At 43.6% G+C, this 22799-nt stretch overlaps 1 protein-coding gene across 4 annotated transcripts in view; it reads left to right on the plus strand.

Annotated features, from left to right (window-relative positions):
• Positions 1 to 22799, plus strand: part of smoc1 (SPARC related modular calcium binding 1) — a 245804-nt gene that overhangs the window by 99876 nt on the left and 123129 nt on the right. For all 4 annotated transcript variants that reach the window (XM_068038371.1, XM_068038372.1, XM_068038373.1 and 1 more), the window contains exons 8-9: positions 3658 to 3847; positions 16289 to 16371. In XM_068038371.1, coding sequence (XP_067894472.1) covers positions 3658 to 3847; positions 16289 to 16371 — 273 coding nt within the window. The remainder of the gene's footprint in view (positions 1 to 3657; positions 3848 to 16288; positions 16372 to 22799) is intronic.

Genomic DNA, 22799 nt, shown 5'->3' on the forward strand with positions numbered 1-22799 from the left:
GTACAATGACCTTGAGATACTGATTAACCATAATCTGATTGAACAGTGGAACAGGGCTGCATGGCCTACTCCTGTTCCGATGTTTCTATGATGCTGATGCTTCTCCAAGACCATGAAATAGAATGAAGACAGGAAGATTTAACCCATTGACTGCTTTCTCAAATCTCAAGCACACAGCGACTCTCTCTGATGTGGCTGCTCTTGTTCTTCCAACATGGATCAAAGTTCTTCTTTAAGCGGATTCATACACCAGTGTAAGCTAGTACTATCCCGCTCGTCTCCCATGTGAACTTCAGAAGTAAGAGACTGGTTTAAGAGTCCAAGGCAGCTAATAACTTTTTGCCTCACGCCAACTTGCATTAATTACAAGACATCCCAAGGCACTTTGCAGAAGAATAGTAAGAAGAGTGGGTGCAGAAATATGAGAGAGAAGTTAGGAAAGGTAACTGAAGACTTGCTCAAAAAATGGGTTTTGAAAAGGCTTTTAACGGAGGATGCAGAAGTTGAGAGGTGGAAGAGTTAGAGAGGGCTTTTGAGAGATTAGGGCCGAGACATGCAGGAGCAGGCAATGCTCAGGTGGCTGTAATTGGAGGACCAAAGGGTTTGGGAGGGAACATATTGCTGGAGGGGTTTGCAGAAGTAGCAAGTGCATGGCTGTTGGTGGTTTTCAAAGACAACAGTAGGAATTTTCAGTTGGATGATTTGGGGGAAACAGGCGACCCATGTAATTCATCAAGATCAGGATAATGGGTGTGTGGGACCTACTGTAGGGCAGGATATAGGCAACTGTGCTTCGGACAAATGGGAGATTATGGAGGGTGAAGAATGGAATGCTAGCAAGGAGGGCATTGGGAGTAACGAGTCTGGAGGTGACAAAAGTATGGCTAGAGTTCAAGTGGCGAAAAGCTCATGTAGAGGCAGAAGTGAGCAATATGCCAGAGGACTTGAGAAGGTGAGTGATCTGAAGCTCAGTCTAGTGACAACTCATATAAGCTTGTGCAAGCGGCCAGGGAGTGGGGGTGTAACAATGTATATCTCCTCACAACAGCGTTACAAATGGAAACGTCTTCCCAAAAAACATGGATTATTACACGTTCCCATTTGGAACTCGGTGAAAACTGCTTTTACATAGACTTCCTGGCCAGTTACAGATGAGCAATGCCTCTCAATATAGGCTGTAACAAAGTGCAGCATTGTACTGGTGTTAGGCCACCTCAGAACAACCAATGTGACTATGCTGTATGTAGCTGAACTGCTTTCGCATTCACAAGTATAGTAACTCTAGGAATTGCATTGCGTATTGTATTGATTTATGTTTAATCACCCCATTTAGTTCCCCTTGTGATTTACACTATTCCCTAATGACCTGCTGCTAGGCATCTTCCACTCTGTCACCTATAACGTTCCACGTTTCCCATGGAGAAAAAGGGGAATGATGGTGTGGTGAAAGAACGCACAAACAAACTTGCATTTCTGTGGCACCTTTCATCTCCTCCGACTATCTCAAAGAGCATCAGATATAATGAATTACTTTTAATTATGGTCATTGTTATGTGGTAGCTATTTTGAACACAGCAAGATGAACAACAGTGAGGCTAATGAGTAGTCAATTTGTTCATGGTGTTGGTTAGGGAATAAATGATGGCTAGGACACCGGGAGAATTCTCCTTTTCTTTGCTTAGTGCCATGGAATCTTTGACATCCACCTGAAAAGGCAGATAGGGCCTTCAATAAGGCCTTGAACAAACATCAAGATGGTGAGAAGATGTGTTAACGTTAGTCACAATTCCCAGTTTCAGAAATACCTTGCATTTCATTTGTGTTCAGATTTTGGCTGCTGCTCTGGACCAGAGCCCATTATCTCTATCTCCCTATTTTTAAAATCTCTCAGGTGCTTTTCTTGCCTCTGACCTGTCATCTGGTTATGCCACCTTTAATTTCCCCCTCGTCGACACCTTGCTCCATCAATCCCTACCCCAATCAATCAATCAATACTTTCTATTGTCTATACCAAGTCCATAGCTACCCTCTATCCTCTCTTGGCATTATCCAGAGGATCCATCAAGGCATCTATCACTGCCTACTGCTGAGTAGCAACCTAACTGTGCCAGCCCCCTGTTGTCAACCTCCCCACCCAGCAGGCTATTGAGGGCTAATCTCGAAAACCTGCTTTCCTTTGCAGTAACCCACATCCGTCTGCACAGATGCACATAGAAGATCCCATTGCCCTATTTTTTTGAAAGCAAGGGAGTTCTTCAGGTGTCCTGACCAACATTTAGCTTCAACGAACACCAACATAAGCAGCTTAACAGATGATTCATCTCATTTGCTTTCCATGGGATGTCACCAGGCACAAGTTGGAAACTGCATTTACCTACAAAACAAGAGCCAGTGCACTTTAAAAATAATTCATTGGCTCCAAAGTGCTTAGAGGTATCCTGAGGACATGAAAAGCGGTGAGGGAGAATATGCTGGGTAGAACGAGTAAGAATTCACTCCGTCTTGGATCAGCCCGACTCCTGAATGAGACCTTGCTGCTCTATTGATTCAGAAAGATACCATCCCAGTTATTAGAATTGCAAAAGGAGACTGGATTTCTGGACCAATCTCGACTCCTTTCGTGCTATTAGCACAAAATGACTGAGGCCCCAGAGGTGTTCTTCTGCCTGTCAAATTAAAAATGCATAATTAATCAGAAACTAGTAATTAAATAGATCCTCTTCCTGTTTACAACACTTCCTTTGGAAGCCCTCCAATTTTTTTTTATATAAAGGGCATTTTATTTGTCAAAGGAGTGCTTTATATGGGTTCTGTTTTCATGAGAGCTGTAAACAGTGGAAGTTTAATCACAGCTCATGGAACTTGACATATTATATACATAATGTTATAATTCATGGCACCTACTGTATTGAGGTATGCATTAATCAATTGTCAGTATTGATTTGCCATTGAATTTATCCTTCTTCTCCTCTGATTTTCCTGTTTATTTTTCAATCTTTTAATTCCACTGGTTTAAAAAGTGAAACACAGTTTTTCCCATTGCTCACCCAGATGCCCTTTTGCCCTCACCCCAACTTTAATCAGCTCGCACTTCCAGCAAGTTTGTCAGCAAAAATGTTTGAAACCTAAATGTGTGCAAACAAGTCTAACCAACAGAGCATGATGCCCTGCTCCAAAGTCTGGGCATATGTGTTTCTGGGAAGATCCTTTAAACTGTTTCTAATTAATGCCATAATGGCATTTTCAAACATAATTCTAGACAAAGAAAACAAATTCCCATATTTATATAAAAATGTGTTGTGATTGACATTAGTTTGAGCTAATTGCCCTGTACAGCTGGAAAGTGCGAGCTCATGTTTCTGTCATTCATTTCTGCTGTTGGACAGATATGCACATTACAGCAAGCCTCCTGAACTATGTCACTTTATAAATATGAAGAACAATGGATCCATTTCTTTCAGACCAAAAGCACGGTGTATATGCCAGCAAAATTTTGTAACCTTTGGAAGGAATAAAAATTAAATTAGTCTGACATGAAAGCTATTTGGCTAAAAGTACTAAAATAGGATTAAGCCTGGCAGCTCGGATGTAAAACTTTTTTTTTTAAACAAAAAGCAAATTTACGAGCAATTGTCTCTCTCTGCTTCTTCCAAATAGAAAAACCCTCCTGCGACCAAGAGAGACAAACAGCTCTGGAAGAAACTCGGCAGTACCCCCGAGATGGCATCTTTATTCCAGAGTGCGCAGGGGCTGGACTATACAAGCCGGTACAGTGCCACCAGTCGACTGGGTACTGCTGGTGTGTCTTGGTGGACATTGGCCGCCCGATTCCTGGAACCTCCACCCGGTGAGTGCAGCCAGATTCTGGAAATAGAAGGGAAGGGTGAAAACTAATCACGGCCGAGGTAGCGGAACCCGAGGGAAACAAAACTGAGCGGATCCATAAAGCCACGAGCTGGAATAAGTCCCATTAGACTGCTCTAGTTTCTCGTCAGGCCTCTGGAGATTGTTACATTTTTGCGTCTGGTTCTCTTAAGTGACCAAAATGTTTAGGCTTGCTGTCATTTCTAAAAATAAAATATTTGACCCCATGAAACACAAATTACAGCCCAAACATTGAATGCTAGTTAAAGGTTGCTGCATGCAGGGTTCCTTCATTTTAAAAGTGTCACTGGGTCAAAATCCTGGAACTTCCTTCCTAACAGCACTGTGGGTGTACCTACCTCACATGGACTGCAGCGGTTCAAGAAGGCAGCTCACCACCACCTTCTCAAGGGCAATTAAGGATGGGCAATAAATGGTAGCCTAGCCAGTGACGCCCACATCCCATGAATGAATAAAAAAAGTGATCCATATTGAACCTACACCATCAGTTAAGGTGGCTGTCGAATGTTTTGATTGCATGTATTGGGAAGGGTTGGGTGACTTTGCCTTTGCCATTGACTGGGCACTTACTTTCCTTTTATACTGAAGAACTGGTGACATTGGCACTCAGATTCCCAGCAGTGCGATTTCCCTGCCAGCAACCAGTAAAAAACATACACAATATACATGGATGGGATTACTATTTCTTGGAAACAGACTGTAGATTATTACTGCGGATCTCACAGCAACTTGATAGTTGAGGGTAGGCGTTATGTCCCAGCATTGTGGGCTGCCTTGGCCCTTAGCGGCTGCCGACACAGTTGCTGTTGTTTTAAAAGAATGAAAACTGAACCAGGCCCTTCCATGAATGGCAAAGCATGCTAGAAAAATAACGGATAATCTGGAGTTGTTGAAAGCCTGCAGCTTATTCTATGTCTTTAAACAATGATGTGAGCTTTATGATCGCTGTGTATGACACAGTAGTTACCCGTCAAACAGATTCTGACTTTACACACAGTCACCATTGCGTACTATACAATGCAAATACCCTTCTCAGCTGCCTTGATGACTTGGCGAAGATAGTCAGCGAGCTACTGAGTCATACAGGCCAGGATGGTCCAAGGTTCAATCTATGCTCATCTCAGCTGGGGCAAGTGTGTGGATGCCACAGAATGCCTCAGCGCCCCTAGGTTAGGCAAAGGGGAAACAAAAGAAGCCAGACTTCCCATGCTGAAAAAGAGAGTATGTGTGAAAGTGAACGTGTGCAGATGATGGGTAAGGGAAAGATTATGCTCAGTGGTGACACTCCCTATAGTCTAATAGCAAGGCGACACGTGGTATTATGGCTCACACATTAAGGATGACCATTGTGTTGAGATACAGTAGTGTACCTATTGCATGGGGCAACACCAGATTTTTGGGCATGCTGTCAGGCGATTAGGGGAGAGAAAACGGACAAGAAAAAGGAAAAAAAACATAAAAAGAACATTTGGGAAAGCCTGCACCCACCAAGACAACCATTTTGGGTTTGGACAAGTTGGGCAAACTGCACATCTTTCCTAGTGGGGATATCAGCCAGGACTGAGAAATGCTGATGCCTTGGATTGGCACTCAGAACCAAGAAGGATGCAGAATGGGTGCTGATTTGTACAAAACTGATGGCAGCTCAGTGATTCTTTCATGCTTCTGTGTTGATACGGCAGCTCTCTGCAGGGGGAGTGGTGGAAGGAACAGGGCAGTAAGCTTTCCCAGAACAGGAAAGAGGTGTTCAATTCTTTTAAAGTTAGCTCAGAGAGGAAGCACTTCATATCGAACAGCTCGTGTGCAGATTAGAATACCCAGGATAATTTACAGATTCACACCTCCATCGTTATTGCGAACGTCAGCATTCAGTAAAATTTGAGCAGAAGCACTGTGTTTCCAGCACTGTCTTCCCACAGAATCATATTGTGGGAAGACCTCGCAAGTGCAAAAGCCTTAAGGAATGCCCATAGAGAAGGTTTGCTGTAGGTTTTCTAAAGATGCATTTTCACAGCCTCGCAAAGCTGAGTAAAACAAAACCAGTGCCTGCAACTGTTGTCTCTAGTGTTTATTTTGCAGGTGGGATCAGTTGTAGAATTTTCCACATTTCTCGGTGCCAGTCTGGTTGATGTGAAAATTGTCATTGTGTCTGCTGTGGAAATTGAGTATGTGCATGCTAATGTGCACAAATAGCGTGCATGCATGTTAATACTGGTGTGCAATATTAGTAATAGTGCATGATTCCTTGAGAGAGAAATGGTGCTCTAAATTAAACCAAAATCTGATGCTGTATACTAACAGTGGCACTTCTAGATTGCTGTATATACACTTTGGATCTATTATGAAAATATTGCTTTATCTGCCAGCCACAGTAGTTTGTGGTTATGTTAAAAAGCAAAAAAGGCTGACAGTACTGGAATAGATTGTGCTGCTTTGTCGCAACTAGGCAGGGGAGCTCAAAGTTTTGAGTCTACTACTTTAAACCTCACCCACTTTAACAAAGGTCAGTATTGAGACTGTGCACAAAGTAGAGTTGCTTCATTCTTCAGTACTGTCATATCTCAGCAGGATAAGCTTGAAGTGCTATTCCAACAGTAGCTCTAATGGCTGGACAGCCAGTGAGAAAGATGTTGCATCACAAAAGTCTTTTATGAAGCAGCATAAATAGCGAGAGACTGGGTGACACTCAGGGTTAGAACATTATCCCTTCACCTCTGGGATCTAGGTTTGAATTTGTCCCAGTCTGAAACTCTCCTCTCTCTGCTGACAATAAGGGCCTGAAGCAAAAAGAGTTTGGACAGACTTGAGTGATTCCCCAGTGGGTGCAATTCCACACTGCCTTCAACTTGAATTGTCATTAAATTAGTAAGCTCTTTAAAAGAGGAGAGCTGGTGTGATAAAAGGAAAATATTTACTTGGGTAAAAAGTGCAGCTGTTCCAAGGTTAGGGCAGATTGTTTGGACAAAGCAGAGAGTGCTTTAATCTGGATGTAATCTGTGCAATAGTGGAACTGGGACTACTTGAATTTGACATAAAATGCCAGAATGGGAGAAATATTCCATGCCTCTCATACAGACCAGGAAGGCGACAGGTTTGATCCCAGGTCAGTGCTGGGCTGCAGTAGGGACCCTACAATCACCCTCTGTTCCCACGGGCAAGAGATAGTAGGGAAATCAGCAAGGGCTTTCACTGCCAATGGTTATCCAGTGATTCCTTCCGCTTGTGTGGAAATAGGGAGGACAGGTTTGGGCTTGACCTTGCTGCCTTCCCACTGTCAGTGCTGCTGGCATTGTAGAGATTCCCATCTAAAATGTCAGGCTGCAGGAATCTATGGACCTTTATCCTAGAAAGTGTCAACTATCAGAAGAGGAGGAAATGTGAGGAGAATTGATGCCCTTCTCCCAAAACAAATCAATAGACTTAAGTCAGTTTATTTTTAAGAATGAAAACATGATAATGCAAAGCACACACATGGGGGTAATTTTGACACCAATACTACAAGATGGTTATCACCTATTTTACACTGTTGCACAAAGTCAAACTACGCCCTTGGTGTGTATTCAGACATGCTTACATCTTCTCAAATAAAGCGAAGTAATTTGATTCTGCCTTATGTTTAAGCACATTATAATCTCTATTACCCGCCCACTAATGTGTGCGAAGATCCTTTTCATGAATTGGCTCCAGTGTCACCTGTTTTTGATGAATGATTGTGCACAGTTAGAGCACAAAATGGTGCAAGGTGAAAATAGTAAACCAAATATATGTTCATAGAAAACTGGCCTTTTATTTTGCACATTGTTTAACTCTACAAAAGGGAGAATCGTGTAAAGTCCCTATGGCCTTCTGCCACACAAGTTTGCAGCTGGATCTTGCTGGAGTGGGGCATCTCATGGCGTGCCCGGTTAGACATTTTTCTGCACTCTACAGCTCAAAGTTCTTTGTGCCATAATGTGCTGGAAGTGGGAGTGGATAACAGTATGGCGAGGGCAGCAGGATATCCGAGACCTTAGTAAATGGTACCAATAATGCATCTCCTTAACCAATGCGATTTAAGGATTGAGAAAGAAACAGGAATGACAGTGAAGGAAATAGGGTGAATTGGAGTCAGATTAGGTACAGAAAGTGAAATAAAGGCCTGGATGTACACGGGTGGGTTATGTAGATGAGTAGGATCGGGGAGAGTGGGGGCTAGTGGGTGTAGTCTCAAATGGGAAACCTGGAAGTCTTTTCTTCTTGACAGGTTTCCACCTGGAAGTCAGCCTGATTGACAGGCTTGGCTTCCAGTCAAGTGGACAGCACTCTGGAGCAGGCTGCAGGAGCAAGTAGGCACGATCCATGACCTGGGGTGTGGTGGTGGGGGGAGGGGCAGAGAGGATTCGATCCCTGACCCTAGGGGTCTTTGTATTTGGTGGGGGGGGGGGGGGGGGGGGGGGCGGAGAAGGGAGGAGCACTTATCTTTTCCCAGAAGCTGCTCTCTCCTCTCTTCTTGGGAAATGCAGCAAGCCAAAGTAAAACTGCAAAGCTGGATAAATCAGAGGCTGCCAGTCACATTAAAATACTTGAATTGCCAGCCCACGTCCTGGGAGCAGGTTGGCTGCCTGCCCCTTGACCCACCTGTTAAAACATGGAAGTTTTAAAAAGTCATTCATGGGATGTGGGCGTCGCTGGCTATGCCAGCATTTATTGCCGATCCCTAATTACCCTTGAGAAGGTGGTGGTGAGCTGCCTTCTTGAACCGCTGCAGTCCATGTGAGGTAGGTACACCTACAGTACTGTTAGGAAGGGAGTTCCAGGATTTTGATCCAGTGACAGTGAAGGAATGGTAATATAGTGCCAAATCAGGACGGTGTGTGACTTGGACGGGAACTTTCAGGTGGTGATGTTCCCATGCATCTGCTGCTCTTGTCCTTCGAGGTGGTAGAGGTCGCAGGTTTGGAAGGTGCTGTCGAAGGAGCCTTGGTGCATTGCTGCAGTGCATCTTGTAGATGGAACACACTGCTGCCACTGTGCGTCAGTGGTGGAGGGAGTGAATGTTTGTGGATGGTGTGCCAATCAAGCAGGCTGCTTTGTCCTTGATGGTGTCAAGCTTCTTGAACTGCACACATCTAGGCAAGTGGAGAGTATTCCATCACACTCCTAACTTGTGCCTTGTAGATGGTGGCCAGGCTTTGGGGAGTCAGGTGGTGAGCTACTCAAAGAACAAAGAAAATTACAGCACAGGAACAGGCCCTTCGGCCCTCCAAGCCTGCACCGATCCAGATCCTCTATCTAAACATGACGACTATTTTCTAAGGGTCTGTATCTCTTTGCTTCCTGCCCATTCATGTATCTGTCTAGATACATCTTAAAAGACGCTATCGTGCCCGCGTCTAACACCTCCGCCGGCAACGCGTTCCAGGCACCAACCACCCTCTGCGTAAAGAACTTTCCATGCATATCCCCCCTAAACTTTTCCCCTCTCACTTTGAACTCGTGACCCCTAGTAATTGAATCCCCCACTCTGGGAAAAAGCTTCTTGCTATCCACCCTGTCTATACCCCTCATGATTTTGTACACCTCAATCAGGTCCCCCCTCAACCTCCGTCTTTCTAATGAAAATAATCCTAATCTACTCAACCTCTCTTCATAGCTAGTGCCCTCCATACCAGGCAACATCCTGGTGAACCTCCTCTGCACCCTCTCCAAAGCATCTACATCCTTTTGGTAATGTGGCGACCAGAACTGCACGCAGTATTTCAAATGTGGACGAACCAAAGTCTTATACAACTGTAACATGACCTGCCAACCCTTGTACTCAATACCCCATCCGATGAAGGAAAGCATGCCGTATGCCTTCTTGACCACTCTATTGACCTGCGTTGCCACCTTCAGGGAACAATGGACCTGAACACCCAAATCTCTCTGTACATCAATTTTCCCCAGGACTTTTCCATTTACTGTATAGTTCACTCTTGAATTGGATCTTCCAAAATGCATCACCTCGCATTTGCCCTGATTGAACTCCATCTGCCATTTCTCTGCCCAACTCTCCAATCTATCTATCTATATTCTGCTGTATTCTCTGACAGTCCCCTTCACTATCTGCTACGCCACCAATCTTAGTGTCGTCTGCAAACTTGCTAATCAGACCACCTATACTTTCCTCCAAATCATTTATGTATATCACAAACAACAGTGGTCCCAGCACGGATCCCTAGCCACAGGATTCCTAGCCTCTGCCCTGCTCTTGTAGCCACGGTATTTATAGAACTACTCCAGTTCAGTTTCTGGTCAATGATAGACCCTAGGATGTTGATAGTGGGGGATTCAGCGATGGTAATGCCATTGAATGTCAAGGGGAGATGGTTAGATTCTCTCTTGTTGGAGATGGTCATTGCCTGGCACTTGTGTGGCACGAATGTTACTTGCCCCTTATCAGCCCAAGCCTGGATATTGTCCAGGTCTTGCTGCATGTCTACACGGACTGCTTCAGTATTTGAGGAGTTGCAAACGGTGCTGAACATTGTGCAATCATCAGCAAACATCCCCACTTCTGACCTCATGATTGAAGGAAGGTCATTGATGAAGCAGCTGAAGATGGTTGGGCCTAGGACACTACCCTGAGGAACTCCTGCAATGATGTCCTGGAGCTGAGATGATTGACCTCCAACAATCACAGTCATCTTCCTTTGCGCTAGGTATGACTCCAACCAGCAGAGAGTTTTCCCCCTGATTCCATACTCGGTCAAATGCTGTTTTGATGTCAAGGGCAGTCACTTTCACCTCACCTCTTGAGTTCAGCATATGTGTGTGCATAAGCTTTTAAAAATGTAAACATTGGACCCAACCCCCCTGTTTTTGGGTCTTAAAGTTCAAAGCAAGGAGAGTGGAAGAAATATTGGGGTGGGTGGGAAAGAGAGAGAGAGAGAGAATAAACAGAGACAAAGGAAAAGTGAGAAAAAAATGTTAACTGTTTAAATTTGCCATTCGTAAAATCTCTAACAATTGACTGCATATAGAAGTGAAGTTGAGCAGTTTAAATTGTTCGGGATCAGAGAAGTTGATCGTCATTGCATTAACAATTATATTGTTAAAAAGGTATTTACACTCTTAATTACCAGACTTGACTTTCTGCACGAGTTGAATGGACAACGAATGTGCACATCCGGCAAGTTCTTAATATTAACAGGGAAGCTAAGGGCGAGATGCCATTTTTGCAAAGCAAATAACAGAGTGGCTTAAATGGACCAGCAAGTTCTGGAGATTGACAATTCACCGCATATCTCTTATTCCCTTGAACTTGCTGGCCAATTGGTGCATGAATAACTGTGTGCGTCGTTAACATGCCATTATTTTTCCAGCAAGATCTGGCCCAGTAAGTATGTAATGTCTGCTATGTGAATAAGGTTCCATTCTCTGCAATGAGCTCACACTTTAAAGAGACACTATTCCTTTTGTAGATATTCAGTGGCTACATTTAAAAAAAAAGTTTGAAGTTCCAACTATTGCAGAACTATCCTGAACACATTCCAACCCTTTGAAAGATGACAAAGTATTTGCAATAAATTCAGGATGGCTGAAGAACCAGTTAACTATAGTTCTGGCTTTTGGTAACTGTTGCCATCGAACTTGTGTCAAACTGCCAATAGAGATTGAAGGACCCAATGTTGATGATACAGGTTTCATTTTGATTGGGACAGTGTGACAACACTTGCAAACCAAAGGATGGCTGAAGGTTGTCTACAAAAAAAGCACAAGAAGCTGCATGACCTCTTCTCACAATCACTGCCACCAAACTATGTATTTTTCAAAAACAAGGAGAAAAATCACTTGAGTGTTTTAGACAGAGTAATAAATCCTGTGCAGGTGAAGGGGGTGGGTGGGGGGGGGGGGGGGGGGGGTTTGTCAGGTGGTTTATGTGCAAAGTGACAGATATCTGAGTGAGTAGAAAGCCGTGCTCTCATGGCAGGGTTTAAATGGTACCATTGTTTTCATTTGAATACGGAGCTATTATGTAGTCTCATAAGACAGACAGACTTGCATTTATATAGCACCTTTCACAACCTCAGGTCATTCCAAAGCTCTTTACAGCCAATGATGGTTGCTTTAGTTTAGGAAGAAAAGGCCAAGGAAAGAGTGCAGTAAAGATTCACTGAGGTGATTCCAGGGATGAGCAGCTTTAGTTAGGGGATACCAGAAAAACTGGGGCCCTTTTCATTGCACAAAGAGGTTCACAGGAGATCTGATAGAAGTCCAAACTTGAAAGCATATGGCAAACAACCGGTTTAGCTATTTACATAAAGCACTATTGGGTCCTGTTCTCACCTGCTAAAACTGCCCACCATTCCAGGATCAACCTGGAATGCAAAGATAACCCCCACTTCTTTTCTCTACTGCAAACCATCTTCTTAAACCCCTCTCCCCTATCTCGTCCACCCTCACATCCAACAGTAAGTGCATGGAGCTCATGGACTTCTTTGTCACGAAGATCAAGACCATCTGATCAGCTGCCTCTGCCTCCCTTCCACTAGCCCATGTGGCCAAACTTCCTCCAAGGTTCCCCTAGCCCTGAACTTCAAAGTTTCTCTCCTATACCCCCCCCCCCCCCCCCCCACCCCCACCCACCCCCTCTCCAAGCTCATCTTGATCAGGAGACCCACCTCCTGCTCCTTTAACCCTATTCCCACTAAACTGCTTGACCCAACCTCCCCTCCTGTCCCCATGTTAGCCAATATTGTCAACAGTTCTCGCTCTTCAGGAGCTGTCCCTCTCTCCTTTAAATCTGACATCACACCTCTCCTCAAAATACCAACCCTTGACCCCCTCCATCCTTGCAAACTACCATCCTATCTTCAACCTCCCTTTCCTCCCCAAAGCCCTTGAATGCCCCGTTGCCTCCCAAATCCCTGCCTAACTTTCTGGGAACTCCATGTTTGAATCCCTCCAGTCAGATTTCTACCCATGCCAGTACCGTAACAGCTCTCAAAGTCACAGATAACATCCTATGTCACTGTAACAAAGGTAAACTACCCCTCCTCATCCTTCCTGACCTGTCTGCAGCCTTTGAAACAGTTGACTATGCCATCCTCCTCCAACACCTCTCCATTGGCATCCAGCTGGGTGGGACTGCTCTCACGTGGTTCCATTCTTATCTATCATAGCCAGGGTATCACTTGCTGTAGCTTCAATTCACATTCCTGTACCATTACCTCTGGTGTTCCCCCAAGGATCTATCCTTGGCCCTCCACGCTATTTCTCATCTAAATGCTGCCCCTCTGCGACATCATTCAAAAACCGTTAGTTTTCACATGTACACCAATAAGACTTAGCTCTACCTCAAACCCACCTCTCTCGACTCCTCCACTGTTGCTAAATCAGACTGCTTATTCGACATCCAGTACTGGATGCGCAGAAATTTCCTCCAGTTAAATATTTGGAACACTGAAGCTAATGTCTTCAGTTCCCACTTCAAACTCTGTTTCCTAGCTACTGACTCCATCCCTTTCACTGACAACTGTCTTGAGACTAAACCAGGCTATTCACAACCTTGGTGTTGTATTTGATCTCAAGATAAGCTTCCAACCACATATCCGTGCCATCACCAAAACTGCCGATTTCCACCTTTGTAGCATTGTCCAATTCTGCCCCAGCTGATCTGTTGCTGAAACCCTCATTCATGCCTTTGCTACCTCTAGCCTCGATGATTGCAGTGCACTCCTTGCTGTCATCTCACATCCGTAAACTTGAGGTCATCCAAAGCTTTGCTACTCATGCCCTTACTCGCACCAAGTCCCGTTCCCCGATCAGCCCTGTGCTCGCTGATCTACATTGGCTCCTGGTCAAGTAACACCACGATTTTAAAATTCTCATTCTGGTTTTCAAATCCCTTCATGGCCTCACCCCCTCTCTATCACTGTAAACTGCTCCAGCCCCACAACGCCCTGAGATATCTATGCTCATCTAATTCTGGCCTCTTGAGCATCCCCAATTTTAATTGCTCCACCTTTGGTGGTGGTGACTTGAGCTGCCTAGGCCCTAAGCTCTGGAATTCCTTCCCTAAACTTTTCCACCTCTCTAACCCTCTTTCTTCCTTTAAGACACTCTGTAAAACCTGGCTTTTTGACCATTCACCTTAATATCACTTTATGTGGCTTGGTGTCTAATTTTGCTTTTAATGCACCTGTGTAGCACCTTGGGATGTTTTACTATGTTAAAAGATGCTATATAGATATAGGTTGTCATTGCTGTATTCAAAGTTAGGAGAATTAGGAAAAATCTATTTTCATTGGCCGATGAGTTGGTAACCTAGAAGGCATAAAATTAAGATGATCACCAAAAGAATGAAGGGACATAGAGGGCATGGGGTTGTCCTAGCAGAAACAGTGGATGCAGAATCCATTATACCTTCTAAAAAAAAGGGATAAATATTTCAAAACGCAAGATTTAGAAGGTTATGGCAAAAGGCTGCCGTGATGCCCGTTTCTCTGACGTGATTGAGACGGCTTTTCGGGTAAATAATGTCACCTTGTTTAATATTAACTTCATTTTATATATAAAAAAAAATCATATAGTCAGACTTCCAATACATTCAAAATCGAGGATTTTTACAGAAACTTAATGCCACAATTAATACTGAGAGTTGAAATTTTATTTAAAATACATAAGAAAGTTTCAGTGTAGTGTACTGATACAGGAAAATGAAGCACATTCAGTATATTTAAGGCTGCTTGTTTTAACCTAAATTCATTTAAAAAAAGGCTCAGCTGTGAAAAAAATGCTAACAAAAATATTCCCAGCCTCATTTTCCCAGGATAGCTGTATGTATATTTGGGAAAGTTGGCTGAGCTAGGCATTTTTTACAGTGTAGAATGTGTCATGGGTGTATTAAACCAGTGCATAATGGAGCTGTAAGGGATTGTATGGATTAACTGGAAATAATGTGATTTGTAAATCCTCCTATATGCATGTTCCTCTCTGCTGCACAATCCTTTTTTTTTGGTCCGTTAATTTAAACAGTGCTCAGTGTTTTCCTATTGAAATCTGCCATTGATCGAAGGCCACATGTGACCCATTGGCTGTGACATACTCTAGTCAGATGTTGTTGCAGGTGCCAAAATGCTTTGTGATAACACTGGGGGGCCACAAGTGAGGCAGTGAAAGTTCACAAGGTGCCAGGTCAGTGTGGTGCTCTAAGTGATTTCACAGTTCCCTACCATCACAGTGGTTTCGGTTTGCTTTGTACACAGGCTGGTCCTGAACCAAGTGGGAATAAACTCCCCTGTCACAGCTAAATACACAGTTACAGTTGGTAAGTGCTGTGTCAGTTGTATGTTAAAGTGCCCTTTCACTGACACCTGCTTGTAAATAGCATGATTGTGTCTGTAGTTTAACAATTGTAACACAGAGCCTCACCAACATGGATGAAATTTGGGTATGTTGACAGCTTGATTTTTTTCCCCTATAGGATTTGAAGCATATTTTTACACAATTGCACTGAAAACCTCCACATTTTTGTGTCTGTTATGATAGGAAGCAGAATATTTTTTCATCTGGATATAGAGTAGCAAAAGCCCAACACCCCCAGGTCAGGGACAGCATAGGCCAGTAACACCACTACTCAATCTCACCAAAGTGCCTCAGCCATCAGTTTAGCAGAAAATTGCCCAATGCTGTGAAGTTTTTGACTTTCCATAAGTGTCTTTGTATCCCCACTAACTGTTGTTAGTGTAGTGGCAATTTGTACCTAAGCGTGGACACAGTTTTGAGCCCTTCGTATACTGGGCTAAGACTGCCCAAAGAATTGAGAGCATACTAACCTACTGCACAACTGTGCCTAGTACACTTCTGGTATGTACACAAGGAACAGGGGAAGATATAATACACTATACACTGTAAAGCACAATGCTTATATGAAAGCAACATTCAATTGAAATGTCATAGAATTCTGACAGTGGAAACAGTTCAAATAATTCCTTGTTGAGAGGGAGGGAGAAATTGTTGAACAATCCTAGTTTCCCAATTCTCAGATATAGTGATTACCCAGGGTGCCAAAAATATGTTGATTACCTCTTAAAATAAATACCACTGGGGATATGAAAGACAGATACAAAGAAGTCATTTTAAATGATCTAACAGGTTGGCTACTTAGTGTCATAAAGTGGAAAATCAGTTATGCTACTGCTCAGTGACAAATCCTCCAGCAGCACATAAATCACAGTTTCAATTTTTAAACTTGTGAATACTTGCCTTTATTTTTCAGTGGAATATCCTGTGTTAAGATGGGAAACCACTCTTGCCTTGCTCAGGACAGAACAGTAGCTTGGCAACTACAACAGAACCAGCTTAGTAATCACAGGCTTGGCTAGCCTAAGTTCCACTAGTTCCTAACATGTATTTTAAGTACTACTCTTGTTTCTTCCAGTTACCAAACCCCCGAATGTGACAGCAACGCCAAATCCAAGCTCATGGAGGGAGATGATCCATTCAAGGACAAAGAGTTACAAGGTAAGCCATTTTCAGCACAGCAGGGAGCGATCAGTGGCTATTGAAGAGAAACCACTGCCACATGTTGCAGTCCTTGAGTAATTTTGCATGATTACCCTGTACAAGAGACACATGTGATTCAGCTAATTGACATTTAATTGATTGCAGATGAAACCATCTATAATATTGATGGTTGATTACAAGAGAGAAATAGTTGACCCCCCCCCAACATAAAGACCTCCCTCTCTGTTACTGTTAAAGTCTGATTCCCACGTCTCTTAAAAGGAGATGTAAAGAAAATCTCATCTACCAGTGGTATCAGGAAATGATGTAAATGGCACAGGAATCCAAGGCTACAATAAGAGCTGCTCCTTAGATATGGAGTCACAAACCTTTCAACAGGAATCAAACAACCTTAGTTCAGTCAGTTAATCAATACTAAGCCACACAGGCCAAGATGATCCTTGGGTCATAGGACACAACAAGTTCAGCAAAATATAAGGGAATGAAACAGAGATGGCACAGACCTCTTTAATGAAACTCATCATTAAATGAAGAGTGTAGAATAGAAAGCAATTATAAAACATTCTGTGAAGGTACATGAATGAATGTCCTTGTCATTGCCAAGGCTGGCAGTCAAATAAATATATATGTGCAAATTTGAAACTAAATAGCCTAGCTCATCCTAATAAATGCAGCAAAACTCTAATTGCATGAGAATGTCTGCTCCTGTCTGACCAAGGTATTCCAGTAATGACTCTTATATGCAAGAATACCAAGGGAAATCCAATTACTTCTTTCTGCAGTTTAACAGTGATAATGGAACAGCACAAAGCAGCTTTAAATGATTCCTTTGAGCCACAAAGCCTACATAAAATATGAATTTCAATGAGATTAATTCAGTTGAAAGTCCACTACAAATAGGTACTGCTGCATTTAGCTGTGTGATATAAATATCTCCATTCTCAAGGTAGAATTAGAACATTACAGCGCAGTACAGGCCCTCGATGTTGCGCCGACCTGTGAAACCATCTGACCTGCACTATTCCATTTTCATCCATATGTCTATCCAATGACCACTTAAATGCCCTTAAGGTTGGCGAGTCTACTACTGTTGCAGGCAGGGCGTTCCACGCCCCTACTACTCTCTGAGTAAAGAAACTACCTCTAACATCTGTCCTATATCTATCACCCCTCAACTTAAAGCTATGTCCCCTCGTGTTTGCCATCACCATCCGAGGAAAAAGACGCTCACTATCCACCCTAACTAACCCACTGATTATCTTATATGTCTCTATTAAGTCACCTCTCCTCCTCCTTCTCTCCAACGAAAACAACCTCAAGTCCCTCAGCCTTTCCTCGTAAGACCTTCCCTTCATACCAGGCAACATCCTAGTAAATCTCCTCTGCACCCTTTCCAAGGCTTCCACATCCTTCCTATAATGCGGTGACCAGAACTGCACGCAATACTCCAGGTGCGGTCTCACCAGAGTTTTGTACAGCTGCAGCATGACCTCGTGGCTCCGAAACTCGATCCCCCTACTAATAAAAGCTAACACACCATATGCCTTCTTAACAGCCCTATTAACCTGGGTAGCAACTTTCAGGGAATTATGTACCTGGACACCAAGATCTCTCTGTTCATCTACACTACCGAGAATCTTCCCATTAGCCCAGTACTCTGCATTCCTGTTACTCCTTCCAAAGTGAATCACCTCACACTTTTCTGCATTAAACTCCATTTGCCATCTCTCAGCCCAGCTCTGCAGCCTATCTATGTCCCTCTGTACCCTACAACATCCTTCGGCACTATCCACAACTCCACCGACCTTAGTGTCATCCGCAAATTTACTAACCCACCCTTCTACACCCTCTTCCAGGTCATTTATAAAAATGACAAACAGCAGTGGCCCCAAAACAGATCCTTGCGGTACAACACTAGTAACTAAACTCCAGGATGAACATTTGCCATCAACCACCATCCTCTGTCTTCTTTCAGCTAGCCAATTTCTGATCCAAAGCTCTAAGTCACCTTCAACCCCATACTTCCGTATTTTCCGCAATAGCCTACCGTGGGGAACCTTATCAAACGCCTCACTGAAATCCATATACACCACATCCACTGCTTTACCCTCATCTACCTGTTTGGTCACCTTCCTGAGTAGGTGATAACCTACTCAGGGTTTGTCATTTATCATGTAGCTGGTCAATTCTGTGGAGATATTTCTTACACTGCACAGGGGCTCACCTGCACAGATGTTATTCTGCACATTTACTGGTGTTCAGCAGTCAGGTTGTGTTATTGTATTGAAAGTTATAAAGTTCCTAGCTAGATGTAGTGTAGGAACAGACATTTTGTGTGGACCTGTCCCTGCTGTGACATCATGAAATTCTGCTGCAGTAACATTATGGACTGCCTACAGCCTACATTGCACAGTACCTGTGGAATGGAACGTCGTGATATTGTGATCATAGGAGATAGCCAAGAAACGTTGGTAACATTCAGGATGCTTGTTTTCCCTTTAATAACTCTGATACTTCACTAGTTTAACATTTCCTGGTTATCATCCCTCCATGGGTCCAAGGAAATAGGTGTGCAATTTCAGGAACTGTTATTTCTGCCCCTAAGTTTGAAAAGGTAATCATCAGCATTCATTGCAGGAAGTGAATGCTGGACTGGTTCGATCAGATGGTCACCTCCAGTTTTAAGCAGCTCAAGGTACTTAGCTGATGCTGTTTAGTGACTGGAGATATTTTTGTTGTTTAGATGAAACATTGAAATGAGGCTCCTCTTAGGATTATGGAAAAGAGCCTGTGGCACTATTTCAGAGAAGGGCAGGGAAGTTCTCCCCAGTGTCCCGACCTCAACCTACAGATTAATTGGTAATTTATTTCATTGCTGTTTGTGGGAGCTTGCTGCGTGCAATTTGGTTACTGCATTTTCCTTCATTACAACAGTGACCACACTTCAAGAGTACTTCATGGGTTGTAAAGTACTTTGGGATGTCCTGAGGTCATGAAAGGCGCTATAGAAATGCAAGTTCTTTCTTAACACCCTATTCTCGATATTATTCAAGGGGTGAAGTCAAAATAAAAAATGTGACTAACACTACAAAATATCTAATAACGGTTTGCTACAGAAAATTCAAAGAATGATAATGTGAAACATTACACTCAGAAAACAGTACAATTTGCTGATCTTTGGCATTGTGATGGTTTAAATAATATTCATATATTTGATCCTGAATCTAGTGAACTTTCAGAAAGATCTATGTCTTGGCAGTCATTGGACATTTTTATATCTCCTTTGAAAAATGCATGATCAGAGTTTTCATCTTCAGAATGATGACAGGGAGTGAAATGGTTTTTCCTTGTCCTTGTTTCATATTTTTGACTATAATTCTTTAGTTCAAAAAAAATTCCAAGGTTATGATGGGGTTAGTGTTACAAATCGTTAGGGAGTGGACAGGAATTAGAGGACCACACTTTGCTTTTTCAAATAAATGCCATCAAGCTCAAGCTTGTAAATGTTTGACTGTAAGCTAGCCCCCCCCAGATTCCTGTCCACCCCCCCCCCCCCCCAACATTTAGGCTGGCAATTTAACAAGAAAATGTGGATATTTCCTCCTTCCTCACTTCTGACCATTGGAATTATTAATACAATTATTTTGTCATGTGCTCTCGAGAGCTACAGTGCAGGAGAAGATTAACGTAGTTGAATATATCCAGACGTTAGCTGCTGGGAGCGAGTTCCAGCTGAATGAAGCTAAGGGTAAGATTCCTGAAGAAAAAACCAGAGGAGATTCTGTCAGAACAAAATAGACAAGTGTGGACAGTCAGAAGTAGTATTTAGACATTTTAAAAAAATATTCAGTCGTGGGATGTGGGCGTCGCTGGCTCGGCCAGCTTTTATTGCCCATCCCTAATTGCCCTGGAGGAGGTGGTGCTGAGCTGCTTTCTTGAACCGCTGCAGTCCTTGGGGTGCAGGCACACCCACTGTGCTGTTAGGAAGGGAGTTTGAGGATTTTGATCCAGCGACAGTGAAGGAATGGCGATATAGTTCCAACTCAGGATGGTGTGTGGCTTGGAGGGGAACTTGCAGGTGGTGATGTTTCCATGCATCTGCTGCTGTTCTAGGTGGTAGATGTCATGGGTTTGGAAGGTGCTTTCGAAGGAATCTTGGTGCGTTGCTGCATTGCATCTTGTAATTGGTACCTACTGCTGCCACTCTGCGTCGGTGGTGGAAGAGTGAATGTTGAGGATTATGAATGGGGTGCCAGTTAAGCAGGCTGCTTTGTCCTGGATGGTGTCGAGCTCCTTGAGTGTTGTTGGAGCTGCACCCATCCAGGCAAGTGGAGAGCATTCCATCACACTCCTGACTTGTGCCTTGTAGATGATGGACAGACATTGGGGACACAGGAGGTGAGTTACTCGCTGTAGAATTCCCAGCCTCTGACCTGCTCTTGTAGCCGCAGCGTTTGTGTGGCTGATCCAGTTCAGTTTCTGGTCAATGGTAACTTCCAGGATGTTGATAGTGGGGGATTCAGCGATGGTAATGCCATTGAATGTCAAGGGGAGATGGTTAGATTCTCTCTTGTTTGAGATGGTCATTGCCTGGCACTTGTGTGGCGTGAATGTTACTTGCCACTTATCAGCCCAAGCCTGGATATTGTCCAGGTCTTGCTGCATTTCTACACGGACTGCTTCAGTATCTGAGGAGTTGCGAATGGTGCTGAACATTGTGCAATCATCAGCAAACATCCCCACTCCTGACCTTATGATGGAAGGAAGGTCATTGTTGAAGCAGCTGAAGATGGTTGGGCCTAGGACACTATCCTGAGGAACTCCTGCAATGATGTCCTGGAGCTCAGATGATTGACCTCCAACAACCACAGTCATTTTCCTTTGTGCTAATTATGACTTCAACCAGCAGAGAGTTTTCCTCGATTCCCATTGACTCCAGTTTTGCTGGGGCTCTTTGATGCCATACTCGGTCAAATGCTGCCTTGATGTCAAGTGCAGTCACTCTCACCTCACCTCTGGAGTTCAGCTGTTTTGTTCAAGTTTGGACCAAGGCTGTGATGAGGTCAGGAGCCGGGTGGCCCTGGCGGAACCCAAACTGAGCATCAGTGAGCAGGTTTGCACTGAGCAAGTGCCACTTGATAGCACTGTTAACGACCCCTTCGGTCGCTTTGCTGATGATCGAGAGTCGACTGATGGGGCGGCAATTGACTAGGTCGGATTTGTCCTGCTTTTGGTGCAGAGGCCATACCTGGTCAATTTTCCACATTACCAGGTAGATGCCAGTGTTGTAGCATGAGACATTAAAATAATGTACTTGATTTCCTTACATAGCTCCAATTGTGAACAATCCTCAAATAATAGATTCCCGAAGATTACTGACAAAACAGGCTCTAAGCTCAGGAATTTCCTCTCTAACCTTTCCAACCCTCTCTCCTCATTTAAGATGCTGCTTAAAATCTACCTCTTTGACCAAGCTTTTGGTCGCGTGTGCAAACGTCTCCTTCTTTAGCTCAGTGCTAATTTTTTTCTGATTATGCTCTGTAGACATTTAAAGGTGCTATATAAATGCAAGCTATTGTTGTAGTGGTAGTACCTTCTGAGAGCCTTTGGTGCCAAATTATGAAAAACTTCACGAGGAAAATTTTTACTCATTGAAAATTGCATTGGGCTCCCAAAATGTTGTCAGTTTTTTATCCTTAAATGTTATCAGAAAGAGAAAACTTTCAGCTCATATCTCTGGGTTTCATATCAACTTAACCCAGTACCCTATAGCTCACAGATCAGAGTACAATTTCATAACCTGAGGAGGAACTCCTTTTACCTTGTATTGACCTCTCCTGTTGTAAGGTGGCATTTTAGATCCAAATCAAAACCAGAACTGTCCTCCAGCTCTCACTTGTGGTCAAAGAATACTTCTCATGGATAGCTGTTGCAATGTTGTGTTCATGCTGTTTGTTCACAGCTTGAAGTCTCAGTACCATCCACTCTGTATTTCTTGGCCCCAGAGGAAGACAAAACTCCAGGTCTGGGCAGATGGGGAGGGGGAAAAATTTGGGGTGTGACTTGGCTTGGCTGGATTTTTTGCCCCCATATTTTAGTTTGTGCAAAATTCCACCAGAAGTGGCGGAGCGTGGAGATAAACATCATCTGTTGGAATTCCCTTGCCCTTGATGCTATGTATGCCAGCACGAAGCAGGTTTACTAATCACAGAGCAATCGGCCGCCTTTTGGGGAAAATGGCAAATTTGAGATTAGCCATTTAAAAAAAAATATTGTCCAGATCTTCGGCAGGCACAGCAGGCTCAAGTACCCCGTGGTATTGTATGGCCAGGCAAAGACAAAACTCATCCCTGCTCTTGCTGTGTGACATCACTGTGACCTGACCATCTGGCTGGTGAGCCAGCAGGCTGTCAATCCAATTACTG

The sequence above is a fragment of the Heterodontus francisci genome, chromosome 9 (assembly GCF_036365525.1).
Source record: "Heterodontus francisci isolate sHetFra1 chromosome 9, sHetFra1.hap1, whole genome shotgun sequence".
NCBI classification, from domain to species: Eukaryota; Metazoa; Chordata; class Chondrichthyes; order Heterodontiformes; family Heterodontidae; genus Heterodontus; species Heterodontus francisci.